At 35.7% G+C, this 20,590-nt stretch overlaps 3 protein-coding genes across 3 annotated transcripts; 1 reads left to right on the top strand and 2 right to left on the bottom strand.

Annotated features, from left to right (window-relative positions):
- Nucleotides 1-1,066: 1,066 nt before the first annotated feature.
- LOC138311761 (uncharacterized) lies at nucleotides 1,067-18,669 on the top strand. Its single transcript, XM_069252972.1, has 4 exons — nucleotides 1,067-1,177; nucleotides 12,351-13,446; nucleotides 14,179-14,295; nucleotides 17,236-18,669. Exons 2-4 carry the CDS (start codon nucleotides 12,423-12,425, stop codon nucleotides 17,505-17,507), a joined length of 1,413 nt encoding a protein of 470 aa, XP_069109073.1. The 5' UTR covers nucleotides 1,067-1,177; nucleotides 12,351-12,422; the 3' UTR covers nucleotides 17,508-18,669.
- LOC138311762 (uncharacterized) lies at nucleotides 6,180-8,036 on the bottom strand (the record flags this gene model as incomplete). The annotated part of the gene is made up of 1 exon (XM_069252973.1): nucleotides 6,180-8,036. A coding segment is annotated over one exon (1,041 nt), but the record flags the coding sequence as incomplete, so codon positions are not given.
- LOC138311759 (uncharacterized) lies at nucleotides 8,353-10,622 on the bottom strand. Its single transcript, XM_069252970.1, has 3 exons — nucleotides 10,217-10,622; nucleotides 9,760-9,866; nucleotides 8,353-9,551 (listed from the first exon to the last, which is right to left on the bottom strand). Exons 1-3 carry the CDS (start codon nucleotides 10,620-10,622, stop codon nucleotides 8,745-8,747), a joined length of 1,320 nt encoding a protein of 439 aa, XP_069109071.1. The 3' UTR covers nucleotides 8,353-8,744.
- Nucleotides 18,670-20,590: the final 1,921 nt, after the last annotated feature.

Below are 20,590 nucleotides of genomic sequence, written 5' to 3'. Positions count from 1 at the left end.
AGTGACACCATGTCTATCTGTAGTGTAAACCTAGTGACACCATGTCTATCTGTAGTGTAAACCTTGTGACACCATATCTACATGTAGTGTAAACGTAGTGACACCATGTCTACCTGTAGTGTAAACGTAGTGACACCATGTCTACATGTAGTGTAAACGTCGTGACACCATGTCTACCTGTAGTGTAAACGTAGTGACACAATGTCTACCTGTAGTGTAAACCTAGTGTACACAATGTCTACCTGTAGTGTAAACGTCGTGACACCATGTCTACCTGTAGTGTAAACGTAGTGACACCATGTCTACCTGTAGTGTAAACCTAGTGACACCATGTCTACATGTAGTGTAAACGTCGTGACACCATGTCTACCTGTAGTGTAAACGTAGTGACACCATGTCTACCTGTAGTGTAAACGTAGTGACACCAGGTCTACCTGTAGTGTAAAGGTAGTGACACCATATCTATCTGTAGTGTAAACGTAGTGACACCATGTCTATCTGTAGTGTAAACCAAGTGTACACCATGTCTATCTGTAGTGTAAACGTAGTGACACCATATCTATCTGTAGTGTAAACCTAGTGTAATCAATGTCTACCTGTAGTGTAAACCTAGTGTACACAATGTCTACCTGTAGTGTAAACCTAGTGACACCATGTCTACCTGTAGTGTAAACGTAGTGTAATCAATGTCTACCTGTAGTGTAAACCTAGTGTACACAATGTCTACCTGTAGTGTAAACCTAGTGACACCATGTCTACCTGTAGTGTAAACCTAGTGTAATCAATGTCTATTTGTACTGTAAACCTAGTGTACACCATATCTACATGTAGTGTAAATCTAGTGCATATTTTGTCTATCCGTAGTGTCAACCTTGTGCATACCATGTCTATATGTAGTCTAAACCTAATGCACAAGGTATACACATGTAAATTTTAGTGTGCTGCCAACTGTATATATATGGTCAATAATAGTGGAATCTTCAACAATGTCAAACAATACATATCAATATTGTGTATTGGCCTGTGCACATAGTCAGCGCATGAGTTTATTCTAAAATTAAACGACTTCTGGGAATTTCTATTGTGTATTTTTAAAAGAACATTACCTGGATTTATATTTAATCAACTACAATTTACACAAACTATTTACCTGAAAGGAAGATAAGCGCATCTGGAGGTGAGTCTTAGAATTCTATACTGAGTACAGAAAATATATCATTTCATCTCTAACTCTACTAGATTACATAACATCACACAATTTGTGAATTTACGTAACAGTAAAGCTTCACCAAGTAACTGATATCTATTATGCTTTCAAAAATCGCAGTTATAGTTTCATTGACAGTTTATCAGACAAAGGGAAGCCACCAATTGGATGTTATCGGGTCTGGTGCATTATTGAGCTGGTAGAAATTCATCTAGATGTTAAAACTAGCATTACACAATGAAAATCAGATGAGTTATTATGTTTTTCATTGATAACCAAAATATAGAAATAGGCACATACTTCAGCTCGACTATCTTCCTATTTAATAGTTATTGTATCCTCCACTTCAATCTTCACACTAAGTAATTACCAATTTAGTATCCTTCGCCGAACGAAACCCCTTCAATCTGCCGCCTTTCTATATGCTCAAACACGTCCCATACTTAGCTACCCGCACTACCAAAGATATTAAACACCCTTCCCTCGCCCTAACTAATGATATCTTAAACTGCCATTACCGTAACCATGTACACATTGTCTATTTGCTTTAACTACCTTAACCCTAACTCTATCTGTCTAAGATTGCAAACAACTTGATCGCCAACACCTTGTCCACACACCTTAGTTCCAACACCCTAACTACAAACAACTTCTTTACCCACACATTTTAAGTACCAACACCCTAATCACGAATACCTTCTTCACCTCTTTACCTATCCCTTCAGTATCATTACCCTAACCACCATTACCTTCTTTACCCACCCCTTAAGTACAAATTATTTTACTACATCACCTTCTTTACCCACATCATAAGTATCAATTCTTCTTTATCCACCCTTCTAGTACCATTTTTTTTAAAATCACCAACACCTTCCTTACCCACCCCGTAAGGTCCAATTCTTTAACCACCAACTAATTGCTTGCCCACGCCATAAGTGCAAATTCTTTAACCAACACCTTCTTTACCCACCCTTTACGTACCAATTATTTAACCACCAGTGCATTCCCTTACCACCCGTTCAGGGCAAATTCTTTAAATGCCCACACCTTATTTACCCACACTTTAAGTACTAATTAACGCCCTAACCATCAACACCCTCCTTACCCACCCCTTCAGGTTTAATTCTTTAACCACCAACATCTTCTTTACCCACCTCTTAAGTACAAACGCTTATTTAATTATCAACGCCTTCTTTCCTTCTTTACCCATTCCTTCAGAACCAATTAACACCCTAACTACCAATACCTCCTTTAGTCATTCTTATTATTACATATAAATTCTTCTTTACCCACACCTAAGTTCCAATTCTTCTAATGCCAACACCATTTACATACTACCTTAACCGTCTGTTAATCAATTTCAACCTTAAACGCTGCTGATAGGTTCCATCTATACGAATATATAGGTATCGAATGAGATTTAATTTCATTGTGTGATGGGTGTCATGGCTGGTTTTTTTTTTTTTTTTTTTTTTTTTTTGTCACGAAAAATCTCATTTACAAGCATGGTCTGTATTTGCAGCAATAATGCACTACATGAATGTTATTTGTCCAAAAGAGACGTGGACGATATGCACATTTGTTTGAAATTAAATTCCATTAAGTTTGTGAGCAGGAACTCCATCCGAGGGGTCACAAAAGAAGGTAGAACCAGAGACTGAGGCAGGGATTCTTTTTACACATTTTGCGATCCCGAGGTTGGAATATCCTTATCCTACATCTAATTACATGTAATAGTATTTTCTCGTATATATCATGTCAAAATAGTGATATAAGAGATGAAAGGATGAAAGAAGTCGATACACAAATGTACCTGTTTTATTATATTACCCTCAAGAAGATTGCCTGTTTAAAATGTAGAGCTTAGACCCAAACTACATTGTTGTTGCGTACTTTTTATCGTCGTATGGTTTTTGTTTTCCTTTTTTTGTGAATATCATCAAGAATTGCTTTCATGATATACAGCATGTTTAGATTCACGCCTTACTTATCATCTATTTATATATCTTTGAAAACTGTCCTTAACCAAGCTATACAGTCATTGATCTTAACAAAATCTTCTTTAATTTGACAACGGATCTTTTATTGATCTCATAACTTCAGGCTCGCAATGAGCATACCAATCTTCAATCTCACTTTATTCCTCTCAGGAATGCTGATTTTCTGTAATTACAATGAAATAAATTATTATATGTACATTATTATGCGCCAAAATGTCTGTTAACTCGATTAAGTGTATGTTGAATAGACAATCACATCGGCAAATGGCGGCCAGCATGAAAATTTAGATCCACGACAAGATACAAATACATTTAGAAAACAACTTTTAATACACACGTTTTGATAACTGGAGACAACCGTAGATGATAACGTTAAGTCAAGAACAAACTAGTACATTGTTCATGTAGTATTACTCTCAAAATAATTGTTGTCTATAAATCTGTTCATTTTATTTCAATAAACGTTATTGCAATAAAACAAATGGATTTGGCAACAGGCAATGTATTTTGACTATATACAATTATTTCTTACTTGATATAACAATCTATGAAATTTAAAATTATTTTTGAAAGATAAGGTTGGATTCAATGTGTGGACAGTTATAACTATAAAGACATCGGGCGCAAAGAGTAAGCTAAATATATGAAAATAATGATATATGATGTAAGAATGAAAAAAGAATTGCATAGGACGTATACATGCGAACAATCATTTTTAATATATTATATACATAAATACCACTTCCCGTATCATATGATTGTATCTTAATAAACGGGCGGGTCGCCTTGAAAATTTGACAAATATTATTGCTAACATTGTCGTTATTACGTCTTTGTCCCATATATACACATATAATATACATTACAAATGGTTGTATGTCAGTATACGTACATATAGCACTGATCACGTCGGGAATACATGATCTTATACCTAGATTACTTGGCATAACAATTCTAGTACTTGTGTTATATGAGATCGGCAAGACAATGCCAATAAGAGGCACTATACAGCCAAACGAGCTCAGACAGACCACCAAGCTACCATGAAGGTCCACCACACGTTTATATAACAGGAAGGAAACTATCAGTATATTATTTTTTTGTATAAGTTATACGTATATGTATATTTGTAACTGAGAAAAATAAAAAGTTTCTAGAACGGTTTTAAATGTTATGAACAAAAATCTACTTTAAGAATTTCACACAAGTTTAAGTTTTGATACGATCAATGTAGGAGTGCACTTGTGATATATAAACTTAGACTTGAACAATCACAACAGTCCAAGCGTGACGACCCGTCACTAATCGTGCGAGGTTAACGCATAAAAAGAATGCATATTTATATGCAGATTTAATGTTAAACAGATAATAAGAGAAGGCATTGCTGCTAAATACAAACATGCAGCAGAGTTACATTCTTTAAATCAAAACCATTATCAAAAAGTACGATTTTATCATTTGACTACTATCAAGAAGCAAGACTTAATTTAGAAGTACATGTATATAAGACTATTACATATATGAAAATGTAAGTAAATCCATATACATATACATTGTACACTAGTACATATATTTTTATAATCGATGCATAACAACTTTGTAACGAAATGGGGTTTCTGCTATTTGGTATTGGTGTTTTCCAATATTTTTTGAGTGTCTGTAACCCCGTGTGTCTTGGTGTCGTCGTCCTGTTTGAAAACCATGTTACGTGTAGCAATAGTCTGACCAGGACGACTGTTGTCTTAAACCACCTTCAACAACCAACTGATTGGTTATGATCCATTATGTTGGTGGTACTCGCAACTGGAACCTGACTAGTTTCAGTAATAGTCAGAATTATATATGCTTCAATCACTGTATCAGATAACTATTCGACTAAATATAAACTTTAACAAGATAGTGTTAATAAACATCATCCCCACCTTCCAGATTTGGCACAATATGTTTATATATATATATATATATAACCTTTGAGCAGTGTACTTTGTATACCGGGTATATATCTGTATATGTTTGTTCTAAAATGCGATGTAGAGAACTGAGTACTTACCAAAGATTACAAATTACTGCAATTTGATGGCAGTGTCTTTCTAATAAAAAGGCGGCCCAGAGGGTTCTCATAGCTCACTTGGATGTTTCGTGATCATTGAATACTTTCATATCAGTTATATTAGTCTTATTGCTCCGTAAATGCTGCCATTCTCCAAGAAAGGTTTTGTTGTTGTTATTTTCCCTTTCCACCTTATTACAGACATTCTATTTTTGCAAAAAGGGAGCCACAGCCTCTGTTCATACAAAATTAAATCTTCTTTGCCTAATAATGCTCCAAACTAAATTTCATCAAATTTCAGTTAGGCATTCAGGACTAGTAGCGATTTAAAGAATTTACCTCAATGTGATATGCCCAAATAGTAACAACTTTGATGTCAAATGTAGCTGGAAATAATTACTGTAATTATTTCCTGTTATATTTGACATCAAAGTTACTGTATAGGAGAAACTGCTAGCATCTTCATCAAATTATTGGGGATGTTGAGAAACTACATTTTCAGACAAACATTTTGGTATCTCCCTTGATTAATTTTACGGGTGTATTTGTTCATCTGTGAAATTCAACATCGTGCTATTTATATGCCTCTTAACCATCATCGCCTTGTCTACCCACCCTTAAACTGCGAATACTCTAACTTCATCTTCTAAACCTTTATGTAACTCTCAAATCCTTGTCCATCCTCTTTTAACTATCATCTCCTTATCTACTGACGCCTTGCTTACCCTTACTATAACTATGTACACCCTAGCTGATCGTCATTAACCACATGTACCCATTTCTCTTGACATTCCTCTACTGGTTTCTTTTTAACATTATTTAGTCATCATTCCCAAATACTTATTTTACTCCTTACAAAACCTTCCGCAGCATGGGTAAGAAATAAGTCAATAAAACCAAAACAAACATGTGAAGGCGGGAATTTGGACGACGTTATTTTGATTTCGGAAAAAAACTTAATCAATTGTTTTAAAACGCGTCTGTTATTCAATTTCAACCTTAAACGCTGCTGATAGGTTCTATCTATACGAATATATAGGTATCGAATCAGATTTAATTTCATTGTGTGATGGGTGCCATGGCTTTTTTTTTTTTTTTTGGTCACGAAAAATCTCATTAACAAGGATGGTCTGTATTTGCAGCAATAATGCACTACATGAATGTTCTCCCGCAGGCCACCGTCCAGGTGGCAATGAATAACAAACACATACAGACTGTCCACAACGCACCGTGCGATGCCTTTTAATCTATGACAATGTTTTAGATTAACAATCAATTTATCAAAAAATTAATATAACCAATATACAATCTTGGTATCCATACTTCCACAATTGTATAATTAACTAAAATTTAAAACCCGACTGTCCTCGCCCGGTGCGCTGCCTGAACTGCCTTACCTGGCCTACCCAGGTAGCCTGCACGTGCATTACACCGCCACCTAGCGGACAACCCGCGGGAGAAAGTTATTTCACACTAATTCATTTCACTCAAACGTGTGAAACATTTTCTCCCGCAGGCCACCGTCCAGGTGGCAATGAATAACAAACACATACAGACTGTCCACAACACACCATGCGATGAACTAAAAGAACAGGCAATATATATACATGTACACCCACCTAAATTTAGCCTATATCGACTTAGCTATCCTCCACCCATGGAAAATATACTTTTACTATCACAACTAAAATAAACAGTTTTTAACAGAGTTCATCAATATTATAATAAATCTATAAACTTATAAACTCAAATTCTTGGACACTGTTAATCTCTCTGGTAGACTGTCTTTCACATATCCATCTTTAGCTGTTTCAGAACGCCATCGACCATGTCTTTTAAATAATCTGTCTGGAACTCCATTACTGGCTGCAGCTGTAGCACCACCGGCTCTAAAACTATGTAAACCGAACCTCGATATATCCGGAACAATAGGCTGATAAAATTGAATAAATTGTTCACGTAGCCTATTATAAAGCATTGGTTTATTGTTTTTCCTCAGCACATACTGGTCCTGATGCTTTGTCACATTCCGAAAAATAAATTCAGCTTTGTCCTCATACAGATTAGCCAACTTAAAATAGAGCTCCACATTACTAACTGGACACAATCTTGTCCCTGTCCTGGCGATTACAACCCAAGCTCCATCGCGGTATATGTCAGTTTTAGATTTTTCTATGAAAATTTCCATGTGGGTGGAGGAAAGCTTTACATCACATCTCATGAGACACAGGACCTCTGCACTCCTTAAAAAGCCTGAATAACACAATAAAGAAATTGTAATAATTCTCTGCACCAGTAAATCAGAAGGATCATAATATTTATCAAATAATTTCTCTAAAATTTCAACAGTTATAACATCCTTTTTAATAATAGGTCTAGCCACTTTTCTTTTAGCACCTTCAAAAACATTTTTAACAAGACAATGATCAGTAGGGGAACTCTCACCCACTGATAAATGTACCCATCTGACACTATAAAAAATCTCCGTTAACACACTTTGACTAGTTCCATTTGATGTCAAAAATTTACAAAATAAGCAAAGATGTAACGGTTTAACAGGAAACACCGCTACATTATTAGCGCTAGCCCACTTTGTCCACTTTTGAAAACCATAATAATATTTCTGGACAGTTTTATCTGCTTTTGCATTTAACAACAGTTCTGGTAATCCTTCCGCCAGACATTTCAAGCTTTGTGGCAATTCTAAAATCTCTTTTTTATTTTTCTGCAAAAATAAATTTATAGAGAAAAATACAAATAAGTATGAAAAGTTCTTAAATTAATTTACTCAAAAAACACTTTCAGAATACTCAAATTAAATCACACACTTAATTAGTCAACCAATCAATTCTTACTCCATTATGCAACAATGCATTATCTCAAAACTAGGATACACCTAGCAACCTGGTCATACAGACCAACTTAGCACACATGCTAACATACATGAGTTATACAAACTCAAACCCACTAGTGATAAAACACTAGCATAACATTTGTCATACAGACATCATATTTTCCAACGTTGTGAAACAACGCAATTTTCAGAAATTTTATACTATAAACTTATAAAGCATTTTCACGAAAGTCCATGTACAAAGCTAGCATTCTAAATGGCAGCTTTCTTTCACTAAATACAGAATTACTTCCCCTTCCCTGCAGACAAACATTCTCTGCCTGTGGAAGAAATCGAGCATCTTTAACAGCAGGTATAAAACCATCTCCATTTGGACACAAAATGGGCCAAAACCTCCCGGACTTCCAAACTGGAACAATTAACGCTCCAAAGGCCATACATGATTTCATGTAAAGAATTACTCTTGTAATCAAATAAACTGGTGTTACAAACCACCCATTTTTACCAGCCCAATCAATGGAAAAAGCATCCATGCCTGCTAATCCAGGATTCCAAAACCTTGAGTAAAACACTGGATGTTTATCATTATAAAAAGAGGCAAACCAGTCCACTTCAAAAGGACCCCAAAGGTTACTAAGTTGAAGAAAAAATCTTAGGACTAATGGCGCAATCATCTGGATCATCAATTCTGCTCAGGTAATCAGCTCGCTCGTTATCTGACTGAGGTACCCATGCCATCTCTAATTTGATATTGTTTGCACAACACGCCTCATATATGATAAGAGCTACAGACTGTAAATCTGACTTCATACTACCCTTTTCAACAATTGAAACAACCCCCTGGTTATCCGAGAACCATTTAACTCTCTTTCCTTCCAAGAAACAAACAAGAGATTTTAATACCTGACAAACAGCAGTCAACTCCCTCCAGGTAGAACTACGACTCATATCGCACTCCCTCCATAAGCCCTGACACACACCCTCTATAGATTCAACACAATAACCGCCAAATCCTGTGGAACTCGCATCAGAGTAAACTAATGTATGATATTTGGATTCAAATCTCAAAGGACACTTATTTCGAACATCTATGTTTCTGTCCCAAAATTTGACTTCTTCCCTAGATTGTTCATTTAACTGTACTGACTCATTCCAAGAAGATGTACCTGCGATCTGCATGCTCATACTCCGAGTCATCAACTGAGTTACACTACCGAACACCAGCGACATTGATATGATATGACCTGTACATTTGGCAAGTTTCCTAACTAGCACTGAACGACCTTGCTCACCAATTTTAATCAGTTCCTCAAAACAGGACTTAGCTCTTAGAATTCTGTAATCAGGAATAGATAATAACCCTTCCTCTGTGTTAATTATATTCCCTAAAAATGTCAAACATTGCACTGGAAAAGGACTTCTCTGCCTTAGGAACAAATTCTGAAAGAATCAGATCTGATTTTACATGTTCACTCTGAACAACACATTGATGCCTATCACTATGAGCCCCAAGCCCATCGTCTAAATACATCAAAATCTTCAACCCTTCACCTCGCCACTTGCCTATCAAAGCCCCAATGACCTTAGTAAATAAGTATGGAGCTATTCGAATCCCGAAAGGGAGCACCAGAAATTTGAAATATCTCACTTTTCCCTCAAACAACCATGCAAACCCTAAAAACTTTGTATGATCAGGAAAAATATCTATATGGTGATATGCTGAATGAATATCAAACTTATACATCCACGCCTCCTCTGAAATATACGTCAGAGCAGTCCTAATATCATCAAACTTAACTTTCTCTTTCCACAAATGGACATTTACTGCTCTAAGATCCAAAATCAATCTTTTCTTCCCATTGGATTGTATAGACACAGTACAACTAGGGGAGCTTCATCACATTCTATTATTAAACCTTTCCTTAATAACTCAGTAATGGCCTCTTTAACAAACTTTGGATGACCTAATGCTGATTTATTATTCGACAAAACCATCTTACAAGGAGTAGAAATAAAAGGTATCTTGTAACCATTCTGAATAACATCTAACACAAAATCATTACTACAAAATGTCTTCCAAAAGTCGATACATTTTTTCAATCTACCTTTCACAACTATCTCCTTTTCTCCTTGTTCGTACTCAAAATAATTATCAGTGAGCTCTATCTCGTCATCTAACTGAACACCATGATCTCTATCTTCAGTATCATAATAATCAATATACTTATCTAATATCAAGTTCTGTGCCTTGTCTCGCTTCCCTATCTCGCACTTGTCATTTGGAGTGTGGGTTGTTTTTCCCGTCTTGTCCAACAATGGCCGGACACTCCCTCCTGAAATGTCCCGGCTGTCCGCATCCAAAACACGTTCCACTCCCATAACTCCAGAACTTCCTGGGGCCACGAAAAAGCTGGTTCCCTCCACCGAACACTCCAGCTGGTACATTAGCCATGTTGTTACCGGAAGGAGGAGCGCCCACAGCAAAACTCGGGTACGGAGCTGGTCTAACATATCCGGAACGTCTCTGCTGCCGCTTCGACAATTGTTCTTTTTTACCTTTCTCCTTTTTTGCATCCGACTCTGCCTTGTAAATTTTCTTTAAATCTTCTGAATCCTTAGCAATGGGATCAGACATATAGTGCTTGACCGTATCCCAGCCGAATTCGGAACGATCAGCTAGTCTGATATGTCTATTCCGTTCCTCGATATCTTCTTTAACTTTCGTCAATAATTCCTCAGTGTTCGGTTTTTCCGTTTTCCAGTCCCCACAAAGTTTGTTTAATGATATCCAAAATATCCGAATTGAATTTGTGTTGGTCCTTGTTACCGTTTCTTTTCCAGGTCAATTCTGAGCCTTCTTTCAGCCTCTTAAACTCTATATCTTTGACACTACTGTTTTGCCGAAATTTCCGTCCTTAATTCAGAAATTTGACTCTGAAATGCCTTCTGACTATTATTAATAGCCTCAAATAATTCAGACAAGGAGGGTTCTGAAACCCTATGAGTCTCTGTAACTCCAGACACACTATCGTCTTCACTCATATCGCCACGTGTAATGGCCCACGTGTAATGGCCCACGTGTAACTCGCGTGTCCGCTGCCAATTTAAAACCCGACTGTCCTCGCCCGGTGCGCTGCCTGAACTGCCTTACCTGGCCTACCCAGGTAGCCTGCACGTGCATTACACCGCCACCTAGCGGACAACCCGCAGGAGAAAGTTATTTCACACTAATTCATTTCACTCAAACGTGTGAAACATTATTTATTTGTCCAAAAGAGACGTGGACAATATGCACATTTGTTTGAAATTAAATTCCATTAAGTATGTGAACAGGAACTCCATCCGAGGGGTCACAAAAGAAGGTAGAACCAGAGACTGAGGCAGGGATTCTTTTTACACATTTTGCGATCCCGAGGTTGAAATATCCTTATCCTACATCTAATTACATGTAATAGTATTTTCTCTTATACATCATGTCAAAATAGTGATATAAGAAATGAAAGGATGAAAGAAGTCGATACACAAAAGTGCCTGTTTTACTATATTAGCCGCAAGATGATTGCCTGTTTAAAATGTAGAGCTTAAACCCAAACTACATTCTTGTTGCGTACTTTTTATCGTCGTATGTTTTTTCTTTTTCTTTTCCTTTTTTTTGTGAATATCATCAAGAATTGCTTCATGATATACAGCATGTTTAGATTCACGCACAGACGACCAATTGTACTAGATAAGTCGTGGTGTTGGAAACTTTTATACATAGTTCTTCCCACACCTTACAAATTTTGATTATCAAACTAATCCTCCGACAAGAATGCAGGCCTGGAAGATTTTGATATCAACACGTTATCGTATCAGGTTATAACAATTAATAGTTTCAGGAAACGAAAATGGTTATTAAATCAAAACGTGAAACAATATCCATATATGGAGTTTGTTTTTTTTTTTTTTTTTTTTTTTAATGAAATCAGATAATTAATTAAGTGCCCAAAACAAAGTTCGATAAGAGTTGTTTTGGGAGACTTATTGTTTTTCTTCTTCTTCTTCTGGCCTGTGAAAATTATTAAGACTATAGGGACCATTTGAGGTATTTCTGTATTGGTTTCCCATACAATTAACACTTGTTAAATATATCATATATCACAATTATATATTATTTATATTAAAATGGATCATATTATATTTTACTGTGAGAAGTATCAAATAACGACTATTTTTTTTTTCTTTTCTTTTGTCATCCAGGTTCATTTTACGAATTTATTTGGCAGACGTCATTGCGAACTTTAGAACTGTAATCGAAGGGTACAACACATTATGGCGAGCTATCTGTGTAGCTCATCTGATTCACACGATGTCACTGATCTATCCTATAACAACGATACACAACCAGCTCATGGACCAACAGAACTAAGCCCGTCCAGTGTTACTATCAGTAAGCAGTCTAAATCAAGCAAGCAACTGGACGAGAATGCACAAACAAATCTAACAGAGTGTAAGCTTTCAAACCAATCTCATCCATCCGGAGGGAAAAGTGATTCCAACCTTAAAGAAGACCGAAAGCATTCTTTTACAGGTGACTCCGTCAACGAAGACAGGCAAGCAGCTAATGCAAACAATACACCTACTCGCCCAGCTGGTATCAACTACACAACACCGACACAGCTAATACTCACAGTACATGTTCTGATGCAGCTGATACTTCTGACCCAGTTGGTACTTCCAATACACCATCTAATCCAGCTGATACCAACAAGACACCTTCCGATAGAGCTGATAGTAACAGTTTACCTTTTAACTAAGCTGATACTAACAATGCAGGATCTGACCCAACCGAAAACCAACAATACACATTCGAATCCGTCTGATAACAACGACAAAGGTGATACCGACTATACACTTTCTGACACTAGTGACACCGACTATACACTTTCTGACACAGGTGATACCGTCAATACACCTTCTTACACAGCTGATACCAACAATATACCTGCTGACCCAGCTGATACCAAATATAATACACCTTCTGACACAGTTAATACCGACTATACACCTTCTGACACAGTTGATACCGACTATACACCTTCTGACCCAGCTGATACGAACGATACAACAACTGACCCAGCTGATACGAACGATACAACAACTGACCCAGCTGATACGAACGATACAACAACTGACCCAGTTGATACCTACACCACACCTTCTGACACAGTTGATACCGACAATAGAAATGAAGACCAGGACAATGTGTCTGGTGAAGAAAGTGGTAAACAAGAAAATGAGCAATGTCCTGCTGAAAATTTAGCGATGGCTAATCTGGAACCTTTATGTGGACAACGTAAGTTTTTTAATAATCGTATGTGTTTTAAGAAATGTTTTTCGCTTATTGACATATAAATTTTGTATAGGTCAATTCGCCTATTATATGTACATGTGCTGGTGATCAGCTTAATACATTACCTATATACAAACCACGTTATCTGAGTGATTTCTAGAAAAGAAGACAGGTCATTAAGAATATTGAAACCACGTTTCAGCAGAGCATATAACAACTTACTATCTGGTACACTTGTTGTGAGAACGCAGGTACATTGTGAAGTCCAAAATCTAAGTCTTAGCAGGTCATAGAACAGGAGACATATGGGATGATGTAAATTGTGACTTCATTTAAGACCGCCATTAAGTTATATAAAAAATACCCCTTACATGGAGAGCCCGGAAAAGGACGAAGACTGCTTGTATAATGGTCGTCGTACTTTGTTGATCTTTATATTTATATATTTATAAAGAAGAATGATAATGATTAAGCATATTCACATACATTTCATAATGGTGTAAACGCAACCAATACCCGAAAAATTATGTTGAAAATTTCACAAAGTTGTACGGGACTCGTTTAATTTCTTTACTCCACTTCTGTAATTCCACTCGAGGGTCAATGACGAGAAGGACAAAATAGGTGTATGGTACAGTTTTATAATTCTGCATATACGTGTACTAACTTCTTCTGATCTCATTTTTTAAGAGATCAAAAAATATTTGTTTATGTACATTTTTTTTTACATTGTAGTCGACAGGACACATGTATTACAGCAGGTGTTCCAGCAGACACGATCGACTGCTAAGGTGGACATTACTTTAAATGAGACAACGGTGGTTGGAAACAAAAACATTATCCAAGGAAATGGTGAGCTAGGTTTAAATTTATTGTTTCAATCGAATGAATACAAGAATTCAACAAAACGATAGAAATCCCTTTTGACGTGAGCATTTCTAGCGTTGTCGTATTTTGGAATTTTTACATAAAAAACATTTCTTCTGCATGTGATTATTCATCGATTTTTTTTTAAACATGCATTCATTTACTTCTTTATTAGCCCTATGTACATCAATTGACACTTTTGATATCTGGTGGTCCTGTTTAAATGAAGCTTTTCCTAGTGATTGCTTGTCAGTTTATTTCTCCTACGAAATATACAAATAAAAAGTTTTTGCTTTCAAAAAACCCTTGCCTTCTCGCCAGTCAATTATTGCCATCATCCATAACTCATATCCATGAATATTATGAAATTCCCTAGCACAAGCATGCAGCATCATGTATACAATTGCTATCCATTTAAAAGCATTTTATTAAGCGTATTTTAGTATACTTATTCAATTAATTTAAATACAGATCTGTTATCCTATTTCATTAGACATCAGTATTCAATGTATACACAGGCGTCTCCTACTGGTCAGTATCTACAGGTATGTCAAATGTTATAAAAATGGCCTACATTGTATACTCTACTTTATCAGCACTTTCAAATTCGGAGGATTGGTTGAGCTTCGATTTACTTTGAATCTATGTTCAATCTGACAAAATATAAAACGACATAAGCTCCAGTAGCAAGCCATGGTTTAGAATCCTTAAATATCAAGGCATGCATTCTGAATGCTCAGAAACTATGCAAAAGCGTTCATATGCGATAACCTGTCGAATGGAAGTAAGGTAAATGTTTTTGAGCGATTTTGTAACGGGTAATCTAATTGTTCGACAGCTCGATATGTAAACTATAATTGTCGACCAATGAGATTGCCCGTGCCACAGCTGATGGGTCGTCCGATCTTTAAAGGGACAATTTATTCAGACAAGCTTTTTAAATTCAAACAGAATCGATAAAATATACATTCAGACGAAATAATCTGCAGTCAATAGTTGTCTACTTCTTAGCCAATGTCCAGTATGGTCATTTTCAGTTCGGGAAAAGCCCACGCAAAATATAGTGATCTTCCAGATATAGTGCTACATGTTGCGCCCTCTGGTGGGAACGAGTTGTAGACACATATAAGCCTACCTGTACGAAGCAGAGACCACGCGCGTACAATAGGTTTTCGTGTGCGCGCACATATGTATACGACCGGTACAAAGATGCGGCCATTAATACTCTACATGATATGTCTGCCCTTGATTGAAACATATTTTATTGTATATCACCAAAATGTCTGTTGCTACAACTACCATCGGAAACCAGTGTCAAATCTCCATTACGTTCTTTTGGTACCATGGGTATCCGACGATGCTGTAACAAAAATTAAAAAAAAATGGTAAAATTAAAACTTTTTATTTCTAGACCGAAGCAATTAAGTAACTTGACTACGATATACCGTTATCTATTTATTAACAGAACATGTACATTTTGTCTATATTTTAAGTATTATATACTATTGCTTTATATGTTTCCGAGTCCAATACAGATGACTGTACCAATTCTATACCGTAACAAAATAACATTAATATTCTAATAAGCGAAGGACTAAGCTTGAATATAATAATGGTTCTGAAAATTAGATGGTTCATCATGAAAACCGAAATGCTGGGCTGTATATCCTGATGGTATATTTGCATTTTTTACAACCTGTGATAGTTTTCTTTGTGCATTTCTTTGTACATTGTCACTATCAATTAATTAGAATATTAAAATAAAGAATTATCTTGGAAATAATTGCACTGTTTACTTCTATGAGTCACAGTATCGATTAAAAAACGTATAGATAGACGTTTAAGGTCCTCCTTGTAATTAATTAAAATACGCACGGAAAACATAATCTTGTGTCAGTATATGGTCAAGGATATTTCATAAGGAGTACTGAAGTACAGTTTTATGAAATAATCTGTGAAATAATGAAAAATGTAAACAAGCTTGAACAAATTGTCCTTTTAAGTGATATTGATAGAGTAGAATCTTGGCTAACATTTTATTCTATAAATACTAAACAGAAGCAGACGTCTGTAATTATATAAGTTCCAAAGGACAAAATCGGTAAATGAATTCCCAGTTGTGATTCGGCATCAGCTCCGCGCTGCACAAACCGCAATCCCAAAATATAAACATGCACTACACACATGCAACTCGCACAAAAGATTACGTTCTTAGATTACTTTAACTGTTGATAAGACGTTCAACAAAACGATGATGTACCTCCATATTGAATTACTTAATATTATAACAGTATGAATACGGAAGCAATATCTGGCCCTGCCAGACTAATAACAATGCTAAGACAGAATTTACGCCAAGCTGTGTCGGATCTTTCGTCGTACAAGTCTCACATTTGCACAATTACCCATGTACTTGCTAGAATGTAATGCCACTTAAGATAATCTTCATATTTTCTCAAAAATATACATGTTCAAATTAATAAATCCTACATAAATCATCATAAAGTGTCTAGATGTGTTGTGGGAAATGTACTATAAACCAGTGTTAAAATAATATACCGGTACCACATCATATTTTTCATATTAAAAGTTTGAGTGTACAGCAGGATTTGCCAGATACAAGAGTGACATCATTCTATTTAAATAAGATCAATTATTTTGCCCAAAGAAATGATTGTTTTATGCACAAGGAATCTGTCGTATTTAAATCGATTAATTTCGAACAATCTTTATCATACTTTTGGCTTTTAAATTCTGGTCAGTGTCTTGTTATGATACCAGCAATCTAATGATTAATGTTTTGGGAGGTAAAAGAAAAACTCCCAAATAAGATTGAAGTTTCAGCATAAGATTGCATTTAACGATTTTGTTATTACGTTACATAGCCGTATCAAATTTAACACAAAATGCGATTATCAATTTCAGCTCAGGAAATATCCGACATGCGAGAAACAATCGAAGCGTCAGATAAGAAGATGACTGATGAACACAAAGAACAGATGGACCATTTTGACCAGACGGTGGGAGATGCAGAGGAAAGGATGACCGGGGTAATAACAAAGGAAACGGCAGAACATGCAGCCAAAGTAATAAAGGAATTGGGAGGATTAGATGGGAAAATGAACACTATCAACAAAACTGTTGACGACACTAAAAAATTGCAGCCCATACAGACAAAAATACAAGCAAATTATTAACGAAATATAAAAGTGAAGAGAAAGATTCAACTAAGAGCAACGCTGCTGAAGCAAAAGAAGCAGAAAATGAGGCCAATGCAGACAAAAATGCAGCAAAAGTAAATGCGGAATTGGAAGTGGAAATAAACGATTCCGTAGAGAGCATGACCAAAGCTACTGACGAAAACGGGGCAGAAATTGAAGCCAATGCAGACGAAAATGTAGCCAGAGTAAAAGCGGAATCGGAAGAAGAAATAAAAGATTTCGTTGAGAGCATAACCGAAGCTATCAACAAAACAGGGGCTGAAATTGAAGCCAATACAAACGAAAATGTAGCCAAAGTAAAAGAACAACTGAGTAAGGAAGTAAAAGATTCTGTGAAGAGCGTGACCAAAGCTATTGAAGAAAAAGGGGCGGAAATTGAAAATGTCTTTGGGTTTCTTCAGACATCAGTAGATTCCCTTAAACGTGATCAACCTAGTGCGGCAGAATTGGTCGAATTAAAAAATAGCATTGATCTTTCAAACGAAAATCATGATAGATTAGAAAGGAAATTCGACGATATCTTGAATCAGTGGAGGTCTAGAATCGGGTATTGTAGTATATGTAGGCGGCGTTCCCGATTCTTCCACATTGATATGTCTTCTGGGAGCTTGACTTGCTTGGAATGTTGTAAGCCTACCAATGGCTAGAGAACGATCCCGGAGTAAACAAATATAATGTGTTTTTAATCTATATTCATCAACACAACATGACAAAGATTGTTTTGTGTGTTCTTACATTGATGATGTTAGTCCATGAAGCTTATTTATAAAAGGAAATATTCGCTTTGGCTTTTTTTTTCTTTTAAGATAGACAACAATATGGATAAGCTTGGAAATATAATTTTATTGAAGATTTTACACAAACTATGTGTACGTCATCTTTTGTTTTTCTTTCTGTTCCGAACTATTTTACATTATTTGTAATCAATTCCTAAATGCATAACGATCACGATAAGCATCGCACATACTTCATTTTCTTCGCAAATCATGCGCACATTCGCCTGCACGATACAATCGCACATTTATCATATCGTTTTCTCATCGTGCATACACTGTGCGCACATCACAGATCGTGTAATGTTGTGTGATTTCGAAACTGTATTAAGAAACATAATCAAAATTAAAAAAATATATATGTTTTTTATATTTTGTTTTCAACCATCGTATCGGAGGACTTCTTTTTAAGTTATTAGATATCATATATTTTATATATACATAACTGATACAACTAACTCTTATCTGTCAAAACAGGTTTAAGAATTTATTTATGCAAAGCAATACAAATATTACTGGCATTTGAAGAAAACCTAAAAACCTTAAATTTGTGGTTTTCGTTTTTGCAATAATATCAGATTCAAGAAATATATGTATATCTAAAAAAATATTAATTCATATCTGCATCAGTAAATGTCTTTTGCTCAAGTGAATAAAATATGACTTTATAAATGTTGCTCCTCCGATGCGCTCAAATCAACTTCATCCTTGAAATTAAGCAATTTTAAGGCCATATTTATTGGAATTTACAGACACGTGGTTGTGTAGCCAATATTCGTCATTTAACGTTGAAATTCTAATGCCTCTTATAATTACTGTACAATCCCTGTATGTTGGAATAGTTATCATATTATAATTATAGTTTATATACACTACCTGTGTATTAGCGTTTTTTATTACATTTTTGTTCGAAACCCTTTTTTTTTAAATACCATACCTAAAGTGTTATATTACACGCATCTTTCCTACTTTTCTTTTGTTCATTTTCCATAAATGTTTGACATTTGATTATTTAAGTTTTTTTTTTTCGTTTGCGCATCATGTGCGGAACTAAATTAGTAAGCGGGAAATGAATAAAGGTGGAACAAATAGGTAAAAGGACAGACTGAAATACTTGTACAAGGACATATAAAAATGTAATAAATAGAATATTTCTTTTTTTGATGAATAACAGTTACATTTCATCTCGTGAGGTGAAAACTTTGTTTCGCACTTGTGAAAAATATCAAAGTTTTCACCCCACTCGATGAAATATAACTGTTCTTTGTATATATGTATATTGTATATTTTCTGGGTGATTAATGTATTTTGTGACAACATTGATTTATTGTTTTTTCTGCATTTATTTTTACCTGAGTTGATATCATCATTAATTAAGGTTGGGCGGCATAGTGGTAACACACTTGCCTTTCTGATTTGTGCCCACAGTATAACCCCTCGCAAGCTTCCGCCCGGACAAACATGAGTGGTTCATTTATGTTGATCTTACTAGTTTTCTAGAGTGTTGTAAAATATATATATATAATAAAATAATTCTAAAACAATATTTCCGAAATCCTTCCTCCTTTCCTACTTGAACTCGTTCTTTGTTTCGGTTTGCTTCCAGGCTAAGCTACCATAAACAACACAGTGTCAGCACCATCCACCTACAGCTACTGGTGGAACACAAATGTTGAGCTCACGATTTGGTCTTAAACAGGGAACCGATGGCTTAAGTGCAAGTCGCATGTCTCTCTGCGAAGATATCGCACCACTGAATACCAAGGGCTGGTAGTACCGCCACTGTCACCACAAATAGATGATCCTGTCGTGGTTACATCTGGCAATGTGTTGGCTGGTCTGTTCTTACCATTCCAATGATAAAACGCTGGCAAATACAGAAACCAGGACAGAATATGTAGATTTCACTTAAGTCCATGTTATTTAAACGTCTCTACTGACAACTGAAATTACTATCATTTTCATCACTCATGCGCTTCCATACAGTTATGATTCTAACAAAGTGAGGGTGGTTATTACTAAAATGATACCAAAATGATACTTATTCTATAAAGAAGACAGGCTTAATTTTCCAAATACTCAATTCGATAGCCTAAATATCAGCAAATTGCATAAAACAACATCGTGTGCGGGTCCACGGCGAACAATAAATACCAAGCCTGGCACATACAGGCCTCCATACCAATAGAAAATACGTAGGCTTGCATATGCTAATTAATCATAACACATTCTACATAGTTTTACAAATAGTAAAATACATCATTTAGCTTCAAAATGTAACCAATG

The sequence above is a fragment of the Argopecten irradians genome, unplaced genomic scaffold (genome assembly GCF_041381155.1).
Source record: "Argopecten irradians isolate NY unplaced genomic scaffold, Ai_NY scaffold_0103, whole genome shotgun sequence".
NCBI lineage: Eukaryota > Metazoa > Mollusca > Bivalvia > Pectinida > Pectinidae > Argopecten > Argopecten irradians.
The sequence above is the reverse complement of the archived record's forward strand: the minus strand, read 5'-3'. Positions and strand labels throughout refer to the sequence as shown.

Coding starts and splice junctions, on each gene's coding strand:
- LOC138311759 (XM_069252970.1), bottom strand. CDS start 10,622: ATGTTAGACCAGCTCCGTACCCGAGTTTTGCTGTGGGCGCTCCTCCTT. Junction 9,867..10,216: donor AAAGGAGATAGTTGTGAAAG/GTAGATTGAAAA, acceptor CGTATATTTCAG/AGGAGGCGTGGATGTATAAG. Junction 9,552..9,759: donor CATGGTTGTTTGAGGGAAAA/GTGAGATATTTC, acceptor TGATTCTTTCAG/AATTTGTTCCTAAGGCAGAG.
- LOC138311761 (XM_069252972.1), top strand. CDS start 12,423: ATGGCGAGCTATCTGTGTAGCTCATCTGATTCACACGATGTCACTGAT. Junction 13,447..14,178: donor GGAACCTTTATGTGGACAAC/GTAAGTTTTTTA, acceptor TTTACATTGTAG/TCGACAGGACACATGTATTA. Junction 14,296..17,235: donor AAACATTATCCAAGGAAATG/GTGAGCTAGGTT, acceptor TATCAATTTCAG/CTCAGGAAATATCCGACATG.